Genomic DNA, 16,697 nt, shown 5'->3' with positions numbered 1-16,697 from the left:
AAGAGAACTGAAGACTGTAAAATAGAACCTCCTACCCTTACATCTGCATCTTTAATTAACAGTGACACAAGCAATCCTTTTTCATTTGTATGTGATCGCTTGTTACTTTGTCCTCAAGTGTGCTTCATGTATAGAGGATTATACACTTGCAGTCTTTTCTACAGTGGCACATTTAATGACAATCTCAAGCTGTGTTTCTTCACTTTTTTTACCTGATGGAACAACTGTCTTGGCTTTTCTTAGCGGGAGGGAGTCAGGTCTATGATTTATGCTCCTGGAAGAGATCTGAGAGTTCCTTGCTGTTTGCTCAAGACTCTTGATTATTCCTACTGTTTTCTATTCAAATTCCAGGCAGTGTCTTCTGTGTGCAGAAATGAAGAGGACTGCTGGCTTGGGTTGTTATCATTTGGTTGTGGTTTTTTTGTTTGCAGATCCTTGACATATGTATGTTTTCAATGTTATCGTAGGTTGTGCTCAGCATTGATAGAAAAGTTGGTGTGGAATTCCTGCTAACTTTGTAGATCAAAACAACAAGAGCACACTTTATTTTTTTCCATCCTCCAGGTTGTATAGAATTAATTTTTGCAGTATTAAATAGCAATGAAGATAGAACCTTAATCGTTACTTCTGTGTAACAACTGTAGTAATTGATTAAAACTTTGCCCCGTGTGTGCAATGAATTAACGTTGACTGTTTTTTTTTTTTGTAATTGTTAATTGCAAATATCTCTTTCTCTCCCAGGTGTAATGTTACAGTTCTTCTAACTGTGAGTGTGCAGACCAAAAGCTGAGGTGAGCTGCGTTGAAATCTGTATATCTTTGTGGAAAAACTTTGTGAAGCTGTTACTGGATTTATTGGAAAGAATTAGGAAATTTCTAATTGTTTTGCTCTCTTCTCCCCAGTGTGACGACGCTTAATGTTTGAGAAAGGAGAAGTAATTCAGAACAGAAAACGTGTATGCTATGGTTAGCTGTTTCCCATCATCCGAGAATCTGTTTTCCCATTGTGTGAAACTTGTTCAGCATCAGGATAAAGGATAACGACTCTATGGATATACAGAAGTCTTCACCATGGTAAAACTCGCCAACCCCCTGTATACGGAGTGGATTTTGGAGGCAATCAAAAAGGTAAAGAAGCAAAAACAGCGTCCTTCAGAAGAGAGGATATGCAATGCAGTGTCTTCGTCACATGGCTTGGATCGCAAAACTGTTCTGGAACAGTTAGAGTTGAGCGTTAAAGATGGAACTATTTTAAAAGTCTCCAACAAGGGTCTCAACTCCTATAAGGATCCTGATAATCCTGGGAGAATAGCACTTCCGAAGCCTCGGAACCATGGAAAGTTGGATGGTAAGCCAAACGTGGACTGGAATAAACTCATCAAACGGGCAATTGAGGGCTTGGGTGAGTCTAGTGGCTCATCCTTGAAGAACATCGAACGTTTTCTGAAAGGTCAGAAAGATGTGTCTGCATTATTTGGAGGTAGTGCTGCCTCCGTTTTTCACCAGCAACTACGATTAGCTGTCAAACGTGCAGTTGGCCATGGCAGGCTCCTTAAAGACGGACCTCTGTACCAGCTCAACACTAAAGCAACCACTAATGCTGATGGGAAGGAGAGTTTTGAGTCTCTTTCCTGTCTGCCTCCGGTGTGTCTCCTTCCCCATGAAAAGGATAAGGTAAGACCCAATTTACGTAGGTATTTTTGTGTCATTGGTGAAACATTTCGTTACATAGTCACAGTTTGAGGTCATTTTGTTTAACTTGCATTTGGTAAAATGGCAAATACACTTTAAGGGTCCTCTGTTCGTATTTCTGAGCGTGACCAGAGAAACTTGAGTAGAGATGATAATTTGTACATTGGACCTGGAAACTGCAAATGAGGTACTGTGGGGAAATTACCTCTTAAGTGCTCAATTCTGCTGTATGGAAACATGACAGGCTTACCACGTGGTTACAGTAGCAAAACTTAGGCAAGTGAGCCTCCCCACTTTTAGTTGCTTTAAGATAGGGTAGATTTGTAAAGCAAACTCGAGATTATCATATTTTTGTGTTTTAATTTGCCTGCCAGTTTAAAAGCTTATTTGAATACAGATAACACTGCGAAGTACTGATGAGCCAAATATTGTCATAGAGGCTTTAAGAATTCACAGTGAGGAATTCAGTTTCTGTCCTCGTATAGCTTTGTTGTTAAATATGAAGAGAAGGTATGTAGGTTATAGCAGTTGAAAGGAGGAGTGAAATCAGAGGATGTGGAGAGCAAAGGAAGTGCTGTAATGAGCAATCATGAGCTACTGCTCTTTGGTGTGCCTTCTACCCATCCTTGAATGTAGCTCATTATTTAAACCAAAGCACTTTTCTGTTGTTTTCTCTGTTTTCATGTTTCCTTTTTCTCCTTTCTTCCATCCTTTTGTGTGCCTGAGGTCTTTGACTGAGGAGTCAAACCTCAAGATCAAGTTGTTGGATTGAAACTGATACCCAGGCAGTATCTTTCCTATCATTTTTATGCTGCTGTGGAAGCAGAGTAAGGCTGAAGTCTTTGTTTATTCAACATCCATTTGCCACTAATCATATCTGTGTATTACTCGTCTCCAAGAGTTCTACAACTTGAAAATTATTTTTTCTATCCATAATATATATTTTTGATGGATTTTTTTGTTGTTGTTGACCAGCGAGGAGGTTTTTGGGTATTCTGCTCACAGTTTTCACTCTGCAGGGAGGGGGAGTATTTGTGATCTCTTAGGATTTGAAGACTTAAAACTACTGTAGGAATCTTCTTCCTAAGAAATCTGCACAGCTGCTTTAACTGAAATTTTAATTGTGAGAGTTCTGTTGTGGACAAAGTACTCGATGGAGTTGCGCTGTAGGCTGGTGGAATGTAATAATATGCTGAAAATTCCAGTAGCTTTTTCAAGTTCTCTGTCTAGATTTGTGTCCTGTGTACTTCTCCAACGTATCTGTAATGAAATCAGTAAAGAAAACTGATGATAAACAAGCCTGGTACGTGTGGGAGCTGGACTGAGAGTGGGATATACCTGCTATGCATATTACTATTAGCTGTGTGTGTTTCACAGCCTAAACAGTCATCTATCAAAACCCAGCACCAGTCTGATATTCTTTCAGATGAAGTGTTCACTGTTTTTGTCACAGAACAGAATATCAGATTGGTCATACGGGCTACCATAAATACTGATTTTCTTTTGAGGTTTGTGTTTAGGCTGTAATATATTCTACTTATTTCTTCTCTACCCGCTCAAGTCTGAGGAGCTTGAGCACAACATGGATGGTTATTAGGTTTAGAAGGTCTTACTGTAAGCTTTTGAACATTAGCTATAGTAGAAATATTGCAGAGGGTTTCCTCACTGAATTCTGACTTATTTTTTGATCTTTTATATTAAGATTCAACATTTCTACTCTTCCTGTGCTATCTCCGTGCTGTGTAACTCATGCTGAGTTTCAAGTTAGTTTCTCGAGTAATTTTGAAGATATTATATGAAAACATGTATGAAAACTATATGAAAACAATGTCAGCATTAACCGGCATGTCAGTGGAAGCCAAAAGATCATTCCTGTTCTACAGGATTTTGAACACATTTTTTTTTTCTTTATGCAGATGTTGTGATAATCTTCCTCCCTTCCACCGTCTTACTGCATCTCAACCAGTTAGGTGTGTGCAAATGCACGCTGAGGTTGTAGTAGTTTTCTTGCTAAGTGCTTGAGAGTGGTGAGGTTGTTTTGTTTGTTTTCTTTAAAGGAAATCATTCAGCACAGCTTTTTCAGAAATATCACTGCCACGTTTCTTTAGTTTGGTTCTCAAAATGGTTTTGGCAATAAGACAAACAAACCCTTGGTCTCCCAGAACTGATAAATCCTAATGACATTTTTCATATTCACTCTTCTTGTATCCTGTGACTGTTTAGTCTTTAACATCCTCTTGAGAGCTCCTTATGTATTCAAGTCCAAACTTATGATTCTTAAGGCTGTCATAGTTCTTTGTTTCATTTAGAAGTATGTTTTCTAGTCAGCTGCAAGTGCTTACTTGTCTGTGTTTGACGACAGTGTCACTTTGCTTAGATGCCTGAAAGTGAATATTCAATTATGTGTATATTATGTGTGAAAGTTGACATTTAAACTTCTCAAATAAAATTAATATAAAATGGTGCCATAGAAGTTTGTTTCGTAAATATTATTTACTATTTTTTCCACCGTCTTTTTTCCTTTTTATGCAGATACTACATCACAGAATTCAGGGCAAAAATCACTAGCAAGTTATCACGGTTCATCAGGTAGCAGTGATGTTTTGATATCTCTAGCCTGAAGAATCAACTTGGGTGAAAACAAGCAAATAGAACAAAGCCTGCTGATGAGTAGAGTTCAGTGCAGAAACTTATGTTAGTGACAATGGCTAATTAAAAAAAAAAATAGTAATTGTTTTGAGTGAACTTCACTTCAAGGAAGTAACATTTTTTTTCCTTTCAGTTTCCAGTACTTTAGGAGGTAGAATGGGAATTGCACTTCATAGTATCATAGTATTTCTTCTGACTGTAACTGAGTTTGGCATTGATTGCGTGGTAAGTAATAGACTGGTAAGGTCCACAGTGCTTACCCCATAAAGGAAAATAAGAAGATAGGAGAGGGAATGGCAAATCGTTGCTATATCTAGATGTAAAGGAAAGAGAAGACTGCTGAATTGCTGCTGCTTCTTCTGCCTCTTCAGAATATCTGTATGTGAGGAAGTGTAGATGGCAGGCCTCTCATACTGGGTTAGTCAAAGAGATGATAAGCATGGAGCAAAGAACATTTTACACTGAGACAATTCAGTGGCTTTTCTTCCCACATCTGTAGGGAGAGAACAATACAAGCTAGATTCTAAATAACACAATCCCAAAGTTACAGTGCAGTTTCCAGTTGCACTGTGAAAGTGCCTTTTATGTCATTTAAAACTAGATAAGGATGTAGTAGATGTAAATGCCTAAATATTGTCCTGCAGTGCAGCCAAGAGCAAAACAAGACCTTCAAAAAGTGTTCCCTGGAAAACAAAAAAGTGAGGAGTATCCCTCTAGCTGGAATAGAAGAAATATTTACAGTGGATTCTTTGTGCTGGTATTTCATATGTTCTTATGGCATGTCTGTTTCTCACTTGTGTGTTGCTATCTGTACCTATTGGTACAGATAGGAGTTATTATAAATTATAAATGCAGTATCCTGTAGGCTTTCCCTATAGCAAATAATAGGTCTAAATCCCTTTATTCCATCGTGGTATTTACCTAGTGAAGCCAAACTTCTTGTATCCTTTCAAAAAGTTTCTCTGCTTAAAGGGCACCATGGTTGTTTTGGAGGAATTAAACAAACAATTGTTGCATTTACATTGTGTCTGCCTTAAGTAAATACCTGTTAATTCCATATCTTAAAGCAAAGAGCTGTCCCAGTACTGATAAGGAAGTTATTTCTGGATTGGTCTGTTCTGGGTGGAGTACAAAAAGGATCTGCAACTGGAGCTTTGTCATTACATTTTGAGAGCTCACCCCTGTTCTCCACAGGTGCTCTTCAAGCTTTGGTTACCAGCTGGAGGAGGATTAGGATTCTCTCCCTTCCAGCTGGCTCCTTGGAAGAGAGGTTGTAGTTCTGTCTGAATAATTGTGCTTGATAACAGATGGTCTCCATCTGTACTCTGTAACTCTGGAAACTCGAGTGCTAAAAAAATTACCTTGAAATTGATTTGCTTGATTAGGGAACAGGTGAAGTAGCTCATAATAATAGAGCAAATGTAAGCGTGTCAGAAATGTTGCTGTCATTAACAACTGTAAGTGGACGCTCTGAAACAATGCCCTTAGGATGAAATGATGCACGATGATACAAGAGGGGATCTGGCAGAATTTGGAGAATTGGTAACTTAAGCAAAGGCTTGTGACTGTGGGAAGATAAAAGATGTTGTGATGGAGTGATGTCAGTGGGGTACTACTGAGGAGAAGGTATTTGTAATGGCATGTGCGGACACACCTTCAGAAGAAGGTTAACCAGAGATCTGTCTGAAAAGGATGAGATTAGACCAGTGTGTTGGCTGAATCCCTGTTGATAGTTCTTCTTGTCGTGATGATTGTTAACAGAGATGGAAAGATGCATCTCTGAAGTTTGGCTATTAAAGGAATCTTATTTACTGCAGTCATAGACAGACAGGGTGGATGGATGATGGAGAATCTTTCTAAATAAGTGACAGCTTGACTCCAGAGTTAGCTGTGTTATGTAAGAAGGGAGGAAACAACAGGGAGAAAGAAAATAATCTGCTGTCATTCTGCCCTTTGCCTCGTTTCCCAGCAATTTTATCTTATGTCAAAGTGATGGTAGAATAAAACAGTTAAAAAAAGTATAAAGATGAAATGAAGTAACGTCACTTTCATCAAAAGATGGGTTCCATGTTCTTACAGTAAGTACAAATATATGATCAGCAGAAAATCTGCTCAATAAATCCTATGTGTGGCAGACTGCTGAGTCCTTTGAACTCTGTCCTCTGTGGAGCAGGTGGGTAAGTATGCTTTATTCCTGCCTGCTCCTTTGAGAGTTGCAAGCTAAATTTTCTGAGTCATGTTAGTCTTCATTCTACCTGTTTAGGTTTTTTATTTATTTATTTTCCTTTATTTGTTGAGTGTATCTGCCTTCTCTAGACTCAACAATTTTTCTGACTGTAGAATGCCTTTTGTTGGAACAAGTAATACTGCAGTGTGCATTGAATGAGAAATTGTAGCTTTTTTTCATTATTTGGGAGTCTGACAGTCTTTCCAGTCTTGCTGCTCTTGTGCTACACCTGGATCTTCAGTGAGATTAAAAAGAAAGGACAGAGAAGGGTGTCCAAAAACAGTCTTTGTGCATAGCACCTGAAATCCCATTGATAATCTCTTTGTTTGTTTAGTGAAGACAAATTAAGCACTCTGTGGACTTGTATGAATGATGAATTACAGGTATGATTCTATGAAGACCTATGGATCACCCAAACTTGCTGATTATTATCAATGCCTACGTCAGTTGACTGTGTTGAAAAATGGGTTGGAACAAATTATTTCTCTTGCTACACAGCTTAATACCTGAAACTACTGAATTCTGTGGGTCAAGAGCCTGGAACTTTCTTAAATCTTACTGTGATGAATATGGCAAAACACTGAGCAGTGGATTTTTGTATTGAATAATTACGTGCAGAGTGTTGGGCTTTGTTTTGTTTTGTTGGTTTGTCTGTCTAGTGTTCGAGGCCTTACAGCTTCAAAAGGAAAGGGTAGAATTCAGTCCTTTAGTTCCACTTGTGTGGTTACCCTGAGTGAACTACAGATAGCAGCCCTCTGTAGGTGTTTTTAATGTGCACTGAGTTCTCATTCACAGCTCTTTTTCGTACTTCTGCAGGCACATTTATGTAGGCTACTGCATTGTGTCAGATGTTCCTACTTGCTTGTATTCGTTTTCTAATTGAACTGTTTTCCCTGCCTTTAGGGATGCAGCTGATGTTGAAGGAAAGCAGGGTATAGTATCTAAAGATGCGGTTATTGTATGCACAGAAATTAGTTAGGTGTTCACAGAGACTTCTTCCCCAAAATAGTTATTTGTTAGAAATCAGAATCGTTACTGAAATTCCTTATTTTCTGTGGAAAAACAACAGATCATGGAATGCAAATTAAAAGTTAGGGACAAAGGATGTAAGGGAGCTTCTAAGATAAAGCTTTGAGCAAAGAGAAATGCAGTAACTTGAACTGTCAGGTTCCCAAATCGGATGGTCAGCTAAAGCGAGTCCCATGCAGATAAAAACATTTGGATCTCTTTCCATAGGTTGTTCTCTTTCCCCCTGCCCAATAACCCTGCAGGCAGGAAGTCTTGTGATGTGATTCTGGCAAACAAATCTTACATCGATTTAATCCTTTGAGAGGAGATTTATTGTTGGTTCTGGGAATTTTATTTAATGATGTAGGGTCTAAATATTTCAAGCTAGCATTTTGTGAAGTTCTTATCACAGCAAGGCACTTTAGTTTGAGTGCCAGCCCCAAATCCTCAATGATTTTGTTCCCATAGATTTATGGATGTCAGAATCACCGCGTAGAATTCATCTGTATATACTGTGCTATCTAAACTATTAACCTCCATGTTACTCTTGTACCAGAATTTCAGATGTTCTTTCTATAACAATGCAAGAAAAGATTTGATTTGAATGCTCTCAATTCTTCTAATGATCCTCTTTTGTTTCTCTTATTAAGAGATATGCATTTCATACTTTTCTTGTCTTTATTTTTTTCTCTCCTACACTTATTTTGCTGTTATCTCATTTTAGGCTGTCTACTCTTCCATTTAAATATGCTTCCCTAAGCAAGACCCAGCTAAGTGAGTTAGAGACAGAATGTCTCCATAGGCAAACACACGTGGGTTGTTTTAATAGACACACAAAAGGCTATTACAGTTTACTTAGATTTGTTTTCTTCAGCACAAAGATTACTTTAATATTATTTCCCAAATTATATTGTTTTGAGGTTTTTTTTTTTTCCACTAAGTAAAATAACAAAGCATTATCTGTAAAAGAGCTTTGGCAACCTGAAACCCAGCCCAAAGCAGCACCACACCAGCTACTGGGAAGAAAATTTATGCCAAGCAAAACCAGGACAGAGACTAACAAAAACCCATTGCCTAGCATGAATTCTAAGAAGCCATCTGTCAGTGCTCCTAGATAGTAACTTCTAGTTAGGATTCTATTATGCTGTAGTGGTTCTGTAAGTACTGATGATGGCGGATTGTTTCACTGCAGAACTGACAAACTAACATTGAGGATGTTTTAAACAGCAGAGAAAATAAAAGTAAAGAAGGGGGTGAGGGGTGAGTGTGTGTGTTTCTTTTACTCCTGCTTTGGCTTTGCACTGAAGTGATGCCAACAACAGACACAACTACAAGCAGATGTGTGATGATGGAGCAAACGCAGTTGTGGTATCTAGTGAGTCTTGGTGGTACTAAAATGTTTGCAGAAGGTAGTGTGTTCAGGTTATTGACAATTACCACTGACAACACGGACTGCAGAGTTTGCTACGAAGGCTTACCTGTCAGTTTTGAGCAGCTTCCTAACTCATTTTTCCTGAATTAAAAAGACAAGAGCAGATGGATTGGCCAAAACTGATTTTTTGGGGGATTTTGTTTCTTTCTTCTCCCCCGTAGGTACTTTTTTTTTGAAGTCTCCTAAAGGGAGAGGATATGGTTTGTGTAGAGCATGTTTGGTTTGTAGACATCCTTTGTATAGTAACAACATGTGCTTAGAGGCTGGCAGCCTGTAAGATGCTGTCAGTCTCATTTATTCTGGCTTCCTCCCTCACTGAGTCTGGTGACATCATGCAGATGGATGCTCTTGTGAGAAAAACAGCAGAAGGAGTTGAAAGTCTGCCAAAAATTTGCTATATGAAACTGAGCTGGCTGCTTCCAGTCTTATTTTCATTCTTATTGTGTGCTTGCATTTTTCACTTGCCAGGATGTTCTTTGCTGAACAAACAGAGCAGCAGTGAGGTCTCTCCCATCTTTAGCATAACGCCCTTCACTGAGAAGCTTTAGAGGAGTAGCAGTCTTGTATCTATTCAACATCATTTCAATTTAATTAATTATTCTAAAACATTTTGAGTTCTGGTAGTACCTAATTCCCCCCCAAACTTGAACTCTTTGCTTTGTAAGTCTTATTAAATGTGTTTGTGCTTTGTCTTAGGTGGTAAACTCAGGAAAACATCACACTTGTGAAGGTTAGGTTTGGGAGAATTGGATCAAAGACAAGACAGTGATTATGTGTGGGCATGCAGATTTGAAGGACTGTGGGAGAGCAGCTAGAAGAGCTGAAAAAGATTATTTTAGGCTGTTGTCCTTACAGATGCCCTATAAAATTCTCTTTGACTAAATAAATTATTCTCAAACTTCCTGCAGAGGATATGTGAAATATTTTACTTCTTTCCCCAAAAATTGTGTGAATGTTGCAGCTTTGCTAGAAGGTTGCTTTCACAAACTATTAACAAAGCTATTCACAAACTATTCACAGACTATTAACATAAATGAGGCCAGCTGTGTTTGAGGAATTTTTTTTTTTTGTGAAATACTTTGTTCTTTATCCTCTTCCAGTCTGCAGAAAACTGCTTATATTCAAAGGGAAAAACTCAACTGGTGGAACAGCTAATGAAATTCACCCCAAAGTTTTGCCAGTCAATAAATTATAGAAAAATAAGATATGGGGAAAACCATAACAGGTAGGATTATTCGTGTCTCTCTCTCTATATATATTATTTTTGTGAGGAATATGCAGCTATTAAGGTCATGTAGGCATTTCCTAGCAACCTCACCTAGCTGGAAGGCAGATACAATCATTTGAAAACATTATCTAAACTGAAACAATTCAGATGTGAACTGGTAGTACAGCAAATTCTTAATAACTTACATGCAAGTCTGCAGACCACAGTAGGGCTGTTTTTTAAATCCAGGAGCAAGATATTTTATATTACAGCTAGTGAAAGTCTTCTAGCAGTCTCCTTGATGCAGTGTTGAGTGGCAATCTGGAAGTATCATGAAGCTTTGGCTACTTGATGATTTGAATGAACTTTATTTGTAAATAACCAAACCAGGTTTTCTTCTGGCTGTTGTTAAACTTTGCTCTAGCTGTATGAAGTTTGTATCGGTGGTGTTGGGTAGAAACTTGCACAGTGTGAGTAGAAGTGAAATAAGGCAGTGATTAATGATATTAAGTCGTTTGCAAATACAAGCACAGGGTATCTGAGACACATCTATGTTAAAAGATGATGAAGGACCCCTAAACAGGGGTTTTGGCCAGTGTTTCTGGGATGACTATGGCTGGAGAATCCTTTCCTGGCTCTCTATGGCAGTGAAGATGCTGTCTTTTCCTCACCCACTTGAAGACTCTATGCTCTGCATAACTACCTACACTTGTTTGGTTTTCTCTTTCTCAGCAGAAACTATAATCTCTCTGCTAACTAAACCTATGAATGTCTTTCAGACTGAAAGATTTTGTCAGGTGATTTCATAACAATATACATGTAAACACCTTCTGTGACTTCCAAAGGCCAGGATAAATACTGGTATTCAGGGTGTGGGGTGTTAGGCTTTCCTTTCCAATTAGTCATTCCTTGCTGTGTGGCCTTGATCTGACAGTGAATTTATTCAGGTTGCTCCCACCTAGTGGCTGTTGTAAGGTGCACACCTAACCTGGATCTGTAGCAGGGTAAGGATACAGCTCGAAACTTCCCATTCCTCTGTAAATGGGGAGCAATACAGAACAAGCTGAGTCTGCGGGAAGCCATCCTGCGTGTAGCTTTTCCTATCATCTGTAACATTATACAGCTGTGCAATTTATGTGCCTGGAAACGTGCCATAATCTTAACTTTTTTTCATGTTTCCATTGTTTTAAATGTGTTTCTGACAAATGTTTTTATTTTGTATGCTCGCACAAGTCAAAATTGGACTTGTATCTTTGCTCTTAAAACTGTAACTCACAGACTTTTCTTGGAAAATGCAGAATTGGATTAGAAAGAAATTCCTAATCCAGCACTTAATGTTACTGGAGGTAAGGCTATACTTTCCCTCTCAATAGTTGATCAAGTATCTTTAATTTAAACCAATCAGTTTACTGTGCTCATTACTTGAGGAAGCTGTTACATAATGCCAGTCCTGTAGCATAAAAACTTTACAAATTAAAAGTATTGCTGACTAGTTAATACCTAGCTATGATTTTGCAAGTGTTGTTCCTTATCTTAAATATCTTTTTCTCTTAGGGAATGTTTAAATAACCTGAGCTTTTCCAGAGAGGACAAACCTTTTTGTGTGCTAAATAGGACACTTGCATAATTTCTTGTGAAAGAATTTCCTTTTATTTTCACTTTTCATACACATGTTAATGGTGTTGTGGTAGTTGTCGTTGTTCCATAGGATATATTTTATTTCGGTTAATGTATCACAAACACTTCTGAGATGGTGGCTCTCTGGATACGTGATGGGAATTTCTAAGATTACTCTGTTCTGGGATTACATGTGTGTCACCTCATAGCTCATTCATTTGGTGACAAATTAAGACATCAACATGCTCTAGTTTTCTTTCTCTTACGTCTTAATTTGCTGCTCTTATTTTTCCAAGTTTCCTCTAGTCTTGGAATTCCATTCTCTTTTTTTCCTTTGTCCCTGGGATTATTCCTCCTGTCTTTGGTGCTCGCATTTTTCTTTGGGTTACAGTGTTAATGCAGTACTTACTGTGAGGTGAGAAGCCACACAGTGTGCAGTACATTCTATTTACATGTGATATAAATGCCTGCATGATTAGGTGTATTACATCATTTGCTGCTTTGATATACTGAGTGACTTTGTTTGTTTTTCTCACACAGCCGGTTGCTGAACCAATTCCAATCTGCAGTTTCTGCCTTGGTACAAAAGAGCAAAATCGGGAGAAGAAACCTGAAGAGCTCATCTCTTGTGCTGACTGTGGCAACAGTGGTAGGTGACCATTTCCAATGCTGCTGGTAATAACCCAGTCACCTGAGACAGAAAAGTTTAGTGTAGTGATTGACACTGATGCATACATACTGTATGCACGTGTGACATGATGTGGTTAGCTGAACTGAATCTCTTGGTTCTAGGAGGAGACACTTAAATTAACTTAACACACAAGCAGTTCATTTACTCCCTGAAAGTTTCTTGAAAAATCTAGTCATGGTGACTGGCATAACTCAATTAAGTAATGAAAAATGATCTTGGTGTGCTTTTGAACATGGCCCTGCCATTTACTTTCTAGAGTGCTGTGTATGAGTGGATAAGGATAGAGGCACCTAAGAACAGGAATATCTGGATAATCACATTTCTTCATGGAAATATATGATTAACAAAGTTAACTCTCTTTGAGCTATCTGTGATCATTAGCAGCAGTAGGGTGGTTTTACTGGTATCATGTTCTCCATTTCCTGCAGGTCATCCTTCCTGTTTGAAGTTCTCACCAGAGCTGACAGTTCGAGTCAAAGCCTTGCGATGGCAATGTATTGAATGCAAAACCTGCAGTTCCTGTCGAGATCAGGGCAAAAATGCTGTGAGTATGGACTGATTTAGTATAACATCAGCCTTGTGAATGTTCTGTTAAAATACAACATAAAACAGTTCTGGAGTTAAATATTTGCAGCTTCTGTTTTATAGTCTTTCTGACACCTGTCAAATACCATGTCAGTAGTTTGAGAGCTATGTGTGTATTCTCCCAGATGGTGACAAATTTTAATGGAGGGATTTATGCACATTAAAGAGAGATTAAATTTATCTGTCTTCAACAGGATAACATGCTATTTTGTGACTCGTGTGACCGTGGCTTTCACATGGAGTGCTGTGATCCCCCTCTTACCAGGATGCCAAAAGGTGAGAAGTTTGTGATGAAAGGCATAATTTAATGTGGGATAGGAAGAGATCAGTGGTTAGAAAGTGCTTCCACACACTTTATTCTCTTTTAGTTATTTTTAACTTGCTCTTTACATTATTGCTTTTCAGGTATTTAAAAAAAGTCTTCAATGCAGATATGATCCATGCAGATTAAAGCGGTCAGCTTTGATTTGAGTGAATAGCTTTGTATGTAAGAAAGAGGTTGGCTTGTATGGTTTTGAAACAATATTTGTTTGGACAGTAGACTGTCCAAACTTCCGAACAACCAAACTTCTCATTTCCATCAGAGAACAGGTTACCTGTGGAAGGTTCTTCTTGATAATTGAAAAAAAAAATCCTATAGAAGATGATTGGAATTAGTTTATTCGTGATCACAATGTGTGATAATGTTACTTTTTTTACGTGTTTTTAATGTTACTTTTTTTACAATATGCTACCTGTTAAAGAGGCTTCCTAAATGGGTGTGGGAAATATATCATGGTGGGGTGTGAGGGAGTGGGAATTAACCAAATATGGATTTAGATTGCTGGTTTATGCATTGCTTTTCTTGCATGTGTATCTGTGGAGAGGACCTTTGATCCGATTCTTACCTTTTCTTTTGGAAAGCCTGGGGCCTTTAGTTCTGCCTTTCTTCAATGTAGATGTTCCTTGCGTTCAGTAGTGGAGACTGTGTGTTTTACAGGTATGTGGATATGTCAGATATGTCGGCCACGTAAGAAAGGAAGAAAACTTTTACACAAGAAGGCAGCACAGATAAAACGGCGCTATGCTAATCCAATAGGACGTCCCAAAAACAGGTTAAAGAATCAAAATGCAACGTAAGTTTCTCTATACAAAGGAATGAGGTGTGGGATTCTGTAGGACAGTGAGCGTTTCTGAAGTGTCGTGTCTGCTTTCTGTGAGATATTTTTTTTTTACAGTGAAGAGTTTTTCATTCTTCTTTAATACAAAATTTCTGAAGAGTTCTGTAAAAGAATGAAGTAATCTCACAGAGTCTATTTGTGCCTTGATTTTTTTTTAATTATTATTATTCTTTGTAATAGCTCCCATTTTCTTACGAACTGTTCCTTATAGTCATTGATTTATTTTGCTGTTTGTGTCAGATCTGTTATTCTGAATGGCTACTTCTTCTGATAGAATAGCTTTGCTTTGCATTGTTTCTGATGCTTAGAGAAACATAAGTTGGAAAATGTAAATTGAAACTTTGTGTATTCATTCTGTCTACTGCCTTCTATAATTTCATTTATTAAATTCAATGAATATCTGGTATTTATGCTCAAGCTAATTGCTCATACTGTTCAGTGTGCAGAACCGAGGTGCTTAGAATTAGTTCACATTTAACTTCTGTGTGATACATAAACAAATAGGGAAGATACTAATCCACTCTGTAAGCCAAACCAAACCACTTTACCAGTTCTTACCATATGTTTCCCTTTGTTTCTTTAGATCAAAAGGAACCTTCAGCAAAGTTCGAACTGGCCCTGGTCGGGGTCGGAAGCGTAAGATAACTCTGTCCAGCCAGTCAGCATCATCAGAAGGAGGATACCTGGAACAGACAGATATGTTGGACTACTGCAGAGAAGGCAGTGCTGCCTTGAAGTTTAACAAGAAAACCAAAGGGCTTATAGATGGCCTTACTAAATTCTTCACTCCCTCCCCTGATGGACGAAAAGCTCGAGGGGAAGTGGTAGACTATTCTCAGCAGTATAGGATCAGGAAAAAGGGTACCAGAAAATCTAGCACTTCAGAGTGGCCCACAGGTAAAGATTTTTCACTCTGCCAATGCAGGTATTTTGTACTCGAGGAAAATGTTCACAAAGGCTAGGATGCTGAAGTGATGAGAATTGTTGGAGGCCGGAAAGTTACTCAGATGCAGCTATCTGTGGTGCATTGTAGCAGCTGGAAAAGGGAAGAGAAGACCTTTGCCACTTTATGATGGCAAGATGTGATTAGGGACTAAATGATTACCATCAGATAAAATGCCCTTTTGATAATGAGGAGCTGGCTGATAACCCAAACAAATTTGCTAAATAATGTCATGTTTGAAAGAAATAACATAGGGTGTAACTAATGCAATTAAGAGCAGCATGGTAGAAGTATGAAATGGGAAACAGATAATGAAAACATGTCTGAAAGACTTTTTTCTGATCACGCTTGCATGCAGATGTTTCTTAACTTTTCCTCCCATAGAGGAGCTTGCTTCATGTAATGTTTGTTTTCCTGCTGGAGAGCATCCTTTCCTTCAACATAGTTCTACTGTGCTTGTTTGTTTTTTTTTATTCTGTTCTCTGGGGTTGTTGGTTTGGGGGTTTGTTTGTTGTTTTTGTTTGTTTTTGGGAGGGTTGCTTGGGTGATAAGCACCCTGATTTTAGTTGTAGCAAATATAGCATTTAAATAATATTGACTCTTGTTTGTGAGACGAGCAGTGGTAAGCTATTCATCTACAATGGTCTCGTTAGTCCTATGATGGCATTTGTAACATGAAAATCCTAAGTGATGAGTTTTGGTTAAATATCTGACATTCCTTCTCATCTGGTCTGAAATCCAGAGATGGTTTTTCCTTTGTGGTCCCAAATCTGAGTAGAAAAATCTTATTATGAAACTCAGCAAAGTGACTGAATGCAGATAGAGGTTGCTTCACGCTGCACTAAAAAGCATGTGCTCTTTTGTAAATACAGGTGATGGCAATTTTTTCTTTTATTTACAGACAATCAGGATGGCTGGGATGGAAAGCAGGAAAATGAAGAGCGCTTTTTTGGAAGCCAGGATGTCTTAACTGAAAAAGATATGGAGTTGTTTAGAGATATTCAGGAGCAAGCACTGCAGGTAAAGTTACTTTTTCAGCATTTGGTACAAAATGCCTTACTTGTAAAGGAGCTAAAATTATACTGAGGAATATGGAGTTCAGATAAGACAGTTTGCATTGAAGCTATGTAAGTGTTGTAATTTATTTTAGCTTAGAAATCTTTCGCTTGGAAAATCACAAAATCTTTTTTTTTCCTTCTTGCATAGAAAGTAGGGGTGACTGGACCTCCTGATCCACAAGTTCGATGCCCCTCTGTCATCGAATTTGGCAAGTATGAAATTCAGACCTGGTACTCTTCCCCATATCCACAAGAATATTCGAGGTATGACTGAACATTCTTCTCTCTTCTACTTCACTGTTTGTGGGAAAGCTATATTCCAGCAGATGTGGAACTCTTAACAAGATTCTGTGTAGGACAGAGGAAAAGTGCACGTAATACAGATACTTTTCATGTTAGTTGGTAGTTGTCTTAATGTTTTTTTTTAGG

The 16,697-nt window shown here is 38.2% G+C and overlaps 1 protein-coding gene across 1 annotated transcript in view; it reads left to right on the top strand.

Moving 5' to 3' along the window:
* The window catches only part of KAT6A (lysine acetyltransferase 6A), a 31,133-nt gene that overhangs the window by 1,008 nt on the left and 13,428 nt on the right, over positions 1-16,697 (top strand). The window contains exons 2-10 of the mRNA XM_085242907.1: positions 742-791; positions 903-1,673; positions 12,372-12,480; positions 12,951-13,066; positions 13,302-13,383; positions 14,087-14,222; positions 14,851-15,164; positions 16,112-16,230; positions 16,417-16,532. Of these exons, the coding sequence (XP_085099033.1) occupies positions 1,071-1,673; positions 12,372-12,480; positions 12,951-13,066; positions 13,302-13,383; positions 14,087-14,222; positions 14,851-15,164; positions 16,112-16,230; positions 16,417-16,532 (1,595 nt within the window). The 5' untranslated portion in view covers positions 742-791; positions 903-1,070. The remainder of the gene's footprint in view (positions 1-741; positions 792-902; positions 1,674-12,371; positions 12,481-12,950; positions 13,067-13,301; positions 13,384-14,086; positions 14,223-14,850; positions 15,165-16,111; positions 16,231-16,416; positions 16,533-16,697) is intronic.

Source organism: Meleagris gallopavo, chromosome 24, assembly GCF_905368555.1.
Source record: "Meleagris gallopavo chromosome 24, MGAL_WU_HG_1.1, whole genome shotgun sequence".
NCBI classification, from domain to species: Eukaryota; Metazoa; Chordata; class Aves; order Galliformes; family Phasianidae; genus Meleagris; species Meleagris gallopavo.
The sequence above is the reverse complement of the archived record's forward strand: the minus strand, read 5'-3'. Positions and strand labels throughout refer to the sequence as shown.